Source organism: Oryzias melastigma, linkage group LG11, assembly GCF_002922805.2.
Source record: "Oryzias melastigma strain HK-1 linkage group LG11, ASM292280v2, whole genome shotgun sequence".
NCBI classification, from domain to species: Eukaryota; Metazoa; Chordata; class Actinopteri; order Beloniformes; family Adrianichthyidae; genus Oryzias; species Oryzias melastigma.
The window spans coordinates 20,733,831-20,743,513 of NC_050522.1; the positions used below are offsets into that span (position 1 = coordinate 20,733,831).

General features: G+C 38.2%; 1 protein-coding gene and 1 long non-coding RNA gene across 6 annotated transcripts in view; one reads left to right on the forward strand and one right to left on the reverse strand.

The window, feature by feature from the left end:
- The first annotated feature begins 463 nt into the window (after nt 1-463).
- Nucleotides 464-3,224, forward strand: LOC118599301. The gene is made up of 4 exons (XR_004948602.1): nt 464-627; nt 2,069-2,299; nt 2,422-2,672; nt 2,779-3,224. It is a non-coding gene; the product is annotated as an uncharacterized LOC118599301 (long non-coding RNA).
- The window catches only part of cdc14ab (cell division cycle 14Ab), a 27,374-nt gene continuing 20,589 nt past the window's right edge, over nt 2,899-9,683 (reverse strand). For 3 of the 5 annotated variants that reach the window (XM_024258569.2, XM_024258592.1, XM_024258578.1), the window contains one exon: nt 7,710-8,888. In XM_024258569.2, the coding sequence (XP_024114337.1) occupies nt 8,859-8,888 (30 nt within the window). In that variant the 3' untranslated portion in view covers nt 7,710-8,858. Of the gene's footprint in view, nt 3,035-4,907; nt 5,052-5,107; nt 5,250-7,709; nt 8,889-9,683 lie in introns of those variants that run through there. The other 2 variants (XM_036214117.1, XM_024258599.2) reach the window with 2 other exon arrangements.

Here is a 9,683-nt window from a genome sequence, read left to right on the forward strand (position 1 = left end):
GGTTTCAGATTTTTTTAAACTTTAGCATTTAATTTAGAGTATAGAGTAGCATTGAGCCATTAACAAGTTATCTTTAATATTTTTATCTTGTCTTCAGGTAATTAGCCATTTATAAAAAAAATTATACAGAATTTATTGTTTGCCATAGTTTATTGTACTTTATGGTTTAACTTTGTCTTTTAACATTCACACATTTAACTAAAAACACAAAGTTTTCCAATTTGTTATTGAACTTTTTGTTCCTGTTTAATTTCTTCAGAGCTGTTGCTTTAGTTGATCTGATTAAACAATCATTTAATCATTTTCCTAAACAGGTCAAACAATATAAAGTTAAGCAGTGTCCACATTTCTGGAAAATATATGAAAAAACACCATCAGTAGAACTTTTCAGGACTGAGCAAAGTATGAAAAACAGAGATGGGAGCAAACTGACCTCTGACTGTGACTACGCTGCTGACGGCCTGGGAGCCGTGTTTATTGGACGCCTCGCACAGGTAGGAGGCGGAGTCTTCCAGCGTAGCAGAACGTATGCTGAAGGTGAGAGGAGAGCCGTCCTCGTGTACCCGCACCACCTTCTCTCCTCTTTTCACCAGCAGTTTTGGAGCAGGGGCTCCGTCTGAGCTGCAGGTAAATGTCACCTTTTGACCCTCCACTACCTCCTCACCTGGGCTCACGGACAGGGAGGTGTTGGTTGGCGGGGCTGTGGAGGGGAGCACAGGTCATTCAGCTTTATGAGCAAAAAAACATGGAGAACACACAGATAGAAAGCAGGAATAAATAAAGCTTGCTTGTGTGTTTTATGCAGGTTTCTTTTGTAGTTTATGAAATGTTAAGTGGAAATTTGAGTCTCAATCCTGAGCTGAACACCAACCACTAATCTTTTGAATGGGACACAAAGACGACAAAATAACTTCTTCTTTTATCCCTATACAATTTCTTAAAAAAAAAAATATATCCTTCAGACAAAGTGTTTATATTCTTGTGTTCCACCCCTTTGAAGAATGTGATATCATTCAGCATCAGGTTTTCAGGAAGATGTGCGGGAAAAGGGAATTTGTGCTTGTTAACGAGGCGCAGCTGTGCCTAACGATCACATCAAAGCCATTAATTAGTTTGTCAACTACTGCAGGAGGTCTGCGGCAGAAACAACCTGCTTCCTGGTTCTCTCATTTATAGTCTTTCAGCAACATTTTCCCATTTACAACAGTTGTGTTTTTATTTATTTTTTTAATTTAATTACCGAAGGCCTTTCTATTGGGAATTTTGAATAATTACTAAATTTCTGCTTATTTAAAAAACTGTTCCAACTTACTGTCTCCGTCAGTCATTTCAGTTTAATTGTGTTACATTGTTTCCTTCATATTTCTGCTAAATTGTTTAGACTTTAATTAACTTTGATAATTTTTTTGTACTTTTCCGTTCTTTGTGGGACTTCGATGTAGACTCTTCACAATAAAAGCCTTCATATGATACTGTATGTCTATTTTCTTCATTTTATGTGTGAACTTCCATTCCCAGGTAGGTGAAGTGATTCAATTTCTACATTTTTAACTTCTTCTCAAAACATTTTTTTTTTTAACTCCAGTGTATTTTAGGGTTTTATCACTAACCCTTTAACGCCGGAGCTCCTGTATTTATGTTGACTTAATGTAATTTTGTCGATTGTTAACACGATCAACGTATATCCAGAAGATTCTGAAGGAGAAAAGCAGGAGAATCTACTGGAATTACATTGATTGTGATAACAGTTGAAAAGTCAAAGTATGTTAAAGATTTTGTGTTTCAGCATCACTGGCGATGCCTCAGATGTTAAAGGGTTAAATCACATTTTTTGCTGCTTTTTATTCATTTGTTATGATTAATGACTATTAACTATTATTTTGTATTACACTTGTTGGTGCAATAGCTCTGCTGTGGTCTAGTTTATTGTATTCTGTTTTGTTTATTTTCTTGATAAAGTCATTGAGTTGAACTAACTTGGAAAACTTACCAAAAACTTTGACGACCAATGTGGCGCTGCTGCTTCCTTCTTTGTTTCTGGCCTCACATCTGTACTGTCCGTCTTCAGAAAGGCCGGCCATGGGGATGAAGAGCTGACCTGCCGCACTTTTCCTGATGGACCAACCATCTTTGGTCTTGAAGCTCCAGGTGATCCTTGGATCTGGGTTTCCCTCTGCCGAACAGTTGAGCGTGACTGGAGAGTCGGCTCTCACCTCCACTGGTTCTGATATCGCCACGACAACAGGAGCATCTGTGAGGGAGAGGGGGAGGAGTCAGCTCTCAGATCAGATTGAACAAGGTTAGATGACCTTAGGGCTTAAATGGTCCTGACTCTAACCAACTGGAGAACTCACAGAGAACATTTAGGAGGACAGTGGTCTCTCTTGTCGTGTTTTGAGCTGGTAGTTTCTCTATTTCCAGTGTAGCCCTGCAGGTGATGCTCCCCCCTGAGTCCTGCTTCTGAGGGGTGAACTTGTACTCCACCGGGCCTGAGGTTCCACTCATCAGGATGGTGTCCCCTCTGAACCAGCTGAGATTGAGGTGCGCAGTGGGATATAGGTCAGGCACCTGGCAGGTTAATGCAGACTCCACCCCCAGCTTCAGCTGGTCCTGACCTGAGATCACCGGGGCTGAAGGGAAGGCTGGAACCACACAGAGGACAGACAGTTCAGGTAGGTCACCCTCTAACCCACGAGGTGGACTAACGGTTAGATCAAAGGATGAGACTCACAGTAAACCCTCACAGATGTCGTCATCTGTCGCCTCTCTGCTCCACAGGTGACTGAGCAGAGCAGCGACCCCTCATGCTCCCTCCCCACGGGGTCCAAGGTCAGTACGCTGTGAGTTTGATTGCTACTGCTCAGAGCAGACAGAGGACGGTCCTCCAATGAAGACCAGAACAAGGTCGGCTTCACAGGACAGTCCTGCACCGAGCAGACCAGCTGCTGACGCTCACCCAGCCTTAAAAGAGGATCCTTGGGGAGCAGGCTTACGAGAAGTCCTTGAACGCACCACGAGGATACCAGCACAATAACTGTGGATCAAAACACAAGGATCACTGTCGAGATCCCACTAACTGATGATCAAACATGAGTAACTACAACTGTTTAAGTCAGATGAACTCATCAAAATGACCCACTTGTCAAGTTTTTCCCTCCTGAGTGGGGCTTGTGGAATAAACGTGATTAAGTGGCCAATCAAAGGCCATTCAATCAGGATTGATATTGTCTGGTGTCATCCACTGGATTCTGTAGATAGAAGCGCTAAATCATCTTATAATTGTAATTTGTCACTTGAATTAAACAGGGTAAATCTAAGTTTTGTTGATGTCTAAAGACCCACTCTAGTGAAAATCACGATTTAACATTTTTGTAACCTCTTCTTTCATCATGGAGACACATACAAAGAAAATTAAGATTAAAATTGCATTTCTAAAAATTTCTTTATTCAAATTGGAGTGAATCAGGATTAGACAAAAATGCAGTTTGAAGAAGCTTGAATTGTTATGTACAATCAGCGGGCCACAAGCTCCATTCTGATGCATCTGTTAATAGACAAACAGATCCATCAACGTCTTTGTTTTCTGTCTCAAAACTGTACGGCTGGACGCCTCAAATATTGCTCACCACTGTTGTTGTATTGATACTGTTAGCTTATGGTTGAGAGGGGCTAAGCTAGCAGGATAATGGGAAATGAGTGCAGGCTTACTTCCCGCCAACAATCCTGCCCACAACTCGAAGGTTAATTTCTGATGAACTAGTGCAGAAACTGTCTTAGAAAATGACACTTTTTTTGTTTGGATAAAAAGAGCGTAATGATAATTAAAAGACCACTTTGAAAATAGATGAAAAGATGATATAAGAGTGAAAAAACTACACTGGCACTTTGAACAGGGTGAGGCGGCACCAAATAATTCAGTTTGGTATTGTATTCTAATCAAATCTCACTTTTCTGTGGCTTATTTGCTCTTTGAACATGATTGGTTTTGACAAAAAAAACAAAAAACAAACAAAAATTAGGAAAAAACTTCAAATATAATCTGCATAAGATGAAAAAATGACTAAATTTTAATGCAATGAGCAGCTGGAGAAGTCTTACTTTAAATTGTTGAACATTACAAGCTGTGATCTCATTTTCTATGTCTTAATTTCCAGACTGCTCATTCTGATTTATTTTTTGCATGTATTCTGAACTGTAGTTTAACTCCAGAAAAGTCACTGCGGTCTTGTTATTTCATCCATTTGAGCATCTTTTTCTTACAGCGTCTCCAACAACCTTTTCTTAACCTCAAGATGTTTATCTTCAAGGTCGGGGTAAACAGTCAAGGAGGTAAATTCTTTTGTTCCCCGAGGACGTGTCCCTGATTTTGTCTGTGTGTGCGGCTCCAACCCCACACTGGACTCCACAGAGCAGGTCAGCTCAGTGGAGGTCTGCTATTGATGCCCTCATTTGAGTCAGCTGTGTTTGATCAGGCCAACATTCAAAACACGCAGAGCAACTCTGAACCAAAGACGCCGAACAAATGCATTCAGAACTGGGTGAGTCTCTAAAAACTAGGACTTCAGTTAATGATTCATCCTCTTTTTATAAAGACAACACGACCGAGCTGTGTGGGTGAAAGCATACTGTCAAACCCGAGTGATGTAAAGACAGAATTTTTCAATCGTAGGGGAAGAAAGCATCTACACTTATGTCAAATTATTTCTATTCTCTGTTCAAACTGATCTAATCTAATCAGCTCTATAACGTAGAAACAATCTGAGGTAAACAAAAGAAGCTGCAGATAAGAGTGGAGTCACCTGAGATAGTCAATCAACTACAAAAAGCAGCAAAATCTATATTCCAACAAAAATTATTTTTAAAAATATCTTTTAAATCATCACATTGGAAAGGGTTGAAGTATCTACCTGATGTGAGCTGAACCAAGCGGCTGTGGACACACGGCAGGTCCATCCTCACCACCCAGAGACGATGAGGGAACGCTGATGGACGGATGAATGGACGGATGAATGAGACGCAGGAGCAGCTCCTTTGTGTTGCTCCCACCGAGGCTGAAGCAGAAAATAAAGCAGAGCGTGTGCGAACCTCCCTGTGATGAAACCGACGCCCCCTCAGATCATCCAGCACCCCCTCCTCCTATTTTTCAAAATCATTATGTACACAAACCGAGGCGCCTCCTGCAGGACAGACTTCTATTAACACCAGGACCTCTTTCACTTTCAGTACTTCAGTCCCCCTCCTCCAACCATCTGTGTGTGGAGCAGAGAGGCTCATAAATATCAATTCACTGAGTTTAAACCGACCTGCTCAGATCATCTCCTCTTCATTAACATCACAGCTGAAAGGATGATTTATCCTTTCTAATAGAAAGACATGTGAGACAGATGAAAGCTGTCGGACCAAATCCTTACCTTTCATGACCAGACCATTCTTCACAGCATCTCTGTGATCTTTTTTATTATTATTATTAATTCTGAAAACCTTTTTGATAAAAAGTCATTGGACAGTTACCCTCTACTAGAAATGCTAGTTTAAAAGGCAAACATTTGTTCTTAAAATCTCACATTCCAACCACATAAGAATGAGCAGTCCTCCTAGGAGAAGAAAATGTGACCAGTTTAAAGTGGTAAAGTATGTTTATAAAAAAGTAAAAAAAAACAAAACAATGTGTTTATTAATGCTTAAAATTTGATTAAGATCCTCCTCCTTACCTAATTCAATACTGTTATTATAGCATAAAGAAGAACAGTCAACAATTACATTATAAATATACTTTGAGTATTTCAGTTTATTTCATATGTATTTTTAGAGCCAACCAAAAAAAAAGGAAGTTATTTTTGGAGATTAAAGTCGTAATTTAAGAGAAAACATGTAAATAGACTACTACATCTCGTAGATTTCCAATTTTATATCCACCTGAAGACAAGATGGTGGATGGAGCTACACTCCAAGTCAGGACTAGAAATTGGTGTTCCATCTTGCCTCCAGCTGGGTACTCTTTTTTTTGGATCTCGTAAATTTGGTCATAAATTTACAAATTTATAAACACGTAAATTTACAAGAAAAAAAGTCACGAATTAGCCTATGACCTTAAAAGTTGTCAATATATGACTTTCTTCTCGTAATTTAACAATGACTTTTTTTTGTAAATTTTTGATTTAAAGTCACATTTGTCCCTGTCATAATTATAAATACTTCAAATTAAAGGTAGCATTTAGCATTTTTGTAACATTGTTTCATTTTTTTTAGACTTTTAGTCTTACACATTTGTTCAGCCACATTTGCACAAACTAAGCAGAAAAATCTGGTATCGTCGAACATCATTCTTTTTTTTTTTTTAACAGTTTTTTTTTTACAGACTTCAGTATTTAATATTTAAAGCTTTTGTTCCATTATTATATCTGGTGTAAAACTCTGCCAGAATGTGAACCAGTGAAAACCGATTAAGTACCAGTACTGAGTATTTAAAAAAAAAAAAATTCTGTTGTAATATTGATCTAATTACAGGGAAAACATGTGAATACTAAAAGATTGTAGATTCTTTTGCAGATCAAAGTGCACAAAGGGTTTCAACATTAGAATGGTAACGAAAAATATGTAAAAACAAACAAAAAAAACATTATTTTAAAGCTACACTGGTTAAATATGACTAAACTAATATTGGAATAACGATAATTAAAGGTAACATTGTTAATTAGCTGCATCACTTTAAATAAAAATTAAGAAAACAAATGATGGATAAGCTTAGATTGTTCAAATTTCTGCATTCAGCAAAAATCTCCAGAATAATTCTCATTTTACTTTAGTAAAAATGTTCTCTAGCTTGTTTCTGGTGTTTCACATGTGCTTCTCATGAACTGCAGGTGTTACATCAAATGTCTGCAGGATTCAACTCTGCAAAACTAAGAATTTTAGTCCCAAATGGCCTCAAGACATTTTAGTGAATAATTCAGTATTTTAGTAACAGATTCAATGGAAAAAGTGCATCCTGCTTTTTTTTCCAGCTTTTCTCAATATTATCTTTGAGGCATCAGCGTTACTTTGAAGATTGAGGAAAAATCTGGGCTGCAAGTCAAATAGGCAGAACAGCAGGACACTGGAGCGCTGCCATCAATGCCGCCTGCAGGCAGAACAGACGAACTGTAACAACCAGAACCAACAGACAAGCCGGACTGCAATGCTGAGCTGTTAGAATCATGAAGTTGTAATGACTTCTGTCAAGAATATTTCAAACTTGAGACGAGTAGAAAGCAGCTTTACATAAATTAAAACCAGACAGTTGAACACAACAACCCGAAGTTGCCCCAAGAACTAAAACTAAAGTCAGTTTAGTTGGAAAAAAGAAACCTAATTCATCAGCTGTTCCTGATTTCTTAACGTTATGTCAATGATCGTATCTAAACTTTGAGTGAATCATGACCTTAAAGCTGTTTTCACAGGTTTAGATCTGATTGATCTGAAGACATTGATTAGATTCTGAGGACTCCCCTCAGTCATGTGACTTTCTGACCTCAGAGGTGCAGACTTTTGAATTATGTCAGTTTAACACATTCAAACTGCACATTTTGTATGGGTTTGCAGATATTTTTTTATTAAAAGTGCCATCCCTAAAGTATTTTTTATATCTGGTTCTTACCAAAGTTTGAATCAAATACAATGTCTTTAGTCTTTATTGCTTCATTAGCGTGGACACAAGAGAAAAACCAAAATCTGATCCATTAGTTTTATTGTTATTGCTCAGATAGAAACTCTGCTCTCCAAAGAAAAATATATATGCACCTACATTATTTGCTCTCTTCTCCCTAAATAGATTTCAGTGTGACCTTAAATACAGGATCCATATATTTTAAACAGCAGATCTAACTTCAGGAAGTTGACGCCAAAATAAAAGTCTTGCTTTCCTGCAGCTTCACATCTCAGCACAGCCCTGCCAGAAATGTTGAAGGCACTTCAAGCCTGAGGTCAACCGTTGCATATCCTTCTTAGACATCATGTGTTTATGCTGAAACTCATCAGGTGACTCTTGAAGAAGAAAAAAAAAACTAAATGTTTCTGGATAAATCAGTCAGGAGTCCATCATCCTTCATGGATGCCCAAATAAAGGTTTTAAATACTCAGATTGTAAAAACTCTGTTAAAAAAATAAATAAAAATGACTTAAGAAGGTCAAAATAGTTTCAACTTGGGCTGCATTTACAGTCTGGAGTGCAGATGAACGACTTGGTAGCTCCCTTGTGAAGGTCGGTGACCTGAGTCAAGGTCGTAAAACGGGTGGAGACAGGATTCATCTCATCTTACAGTCCACCAGCGATGCTGAAACCCCTGGGTTTACATTCAGTCTGTGACAATGCAGAGGTCAAAGGTTGGCCGAGTCGTTGCACAAAGTTCCTTTAAGGCCATCCGACGCTCCTGTTAATCCCCTGAGTTTAGAGGCCGTCTTTCTGTTAGTGGCTCCCTTCTTGAACTGTTATTGCTGTTGATTAGAGTCAAACGTGGATCAGTCTCATCAAGTCTGCTTGTCGACTGATGGAGGACCAGAGGAAATACTGTAACCATGACGACAAAGCCAGGCGTCCTTTTATCAAAAGGAAAAAAAAAAAAGATCATAAAATGTCTTCAAAACAAGAACCAGTTCTTCACAAATATAAAATCTCTTCAAAACAGATGTTAAGGACGGGCGCATCAGTGACATATTTACAAAGCAGCTCTTTTGTATATACATGATAAGCACATAGAGGAGGTTCAGTCCTTAGAGTCAAACTCTCGCTGGTTTATCCGTTTCCCTTTAGGCGTCTTTGATCAGAGGATTCTGGGTGTAGAGAACGGGAGGGGTGGGTGTCCTCACGTCATCGATTACTTTTAGTATTGGATGAATTCAGACTGAAGAGACTGCAAGACAAAAACACAAAACAAGTCAAACAGACGGCTGCATTTGCTAAGAACAGATGACGTCTGCAAGACATTTGTGAATAATTCTATCAGGATCAAACTCAAATTCACTGGAATAAAAAGTCAGGAAGACTTAAGAATGTCTAGAGACGAGTTTAAGATTTACCCTTGAATGTTCAGAACTAAAGAAAAACATCATTTCAACTTTAATAAACATTAAACAGAAAAAAAACTCTAAACAAGTATTATTTTCTGCTACAAGAAACAAACATGAAGGATTTATTAGATTTGAGAAAATCCATATCATATTGTAAAGCTCTCAACTTTAAATCAGCAATCCCTCTGAATGTTGATACTGATTTCCCTGTCATTTTTGCATGTTAGGCTTATTGGATGCTAAAGTTTTCAGGCTGTTTCCAGCCTGAAAAACATCTTTGCTACATGTGTGGAAGCTCAGAAGAGTTCAAACGCTGGCCCACATCTGCTCTTTTTTCTTCTTTTTCAAACATTTAAATCTCCCTACCATGTTGGCTGCTGTCCTTGAATTGTTTAAATTCCAATCACTTCAGATAAAAATCTTTGAAATGAAAACACAGCTCAGTTCTTCAGTTCTTTTAAGGTTCAGCCAGCTACAATTATAGTTTTCAATACTTATGTTCTCTTAAAGACCCACTCCAATGAAAGTTGTGTTTTTGACATGATCTTGTGGAATTTTTTTTCATGAAGGAAGACATTATGAAAATTGTGAAAGAACTGCATAGAGTATTTCTATATAGATAGATAGATAGATAGATA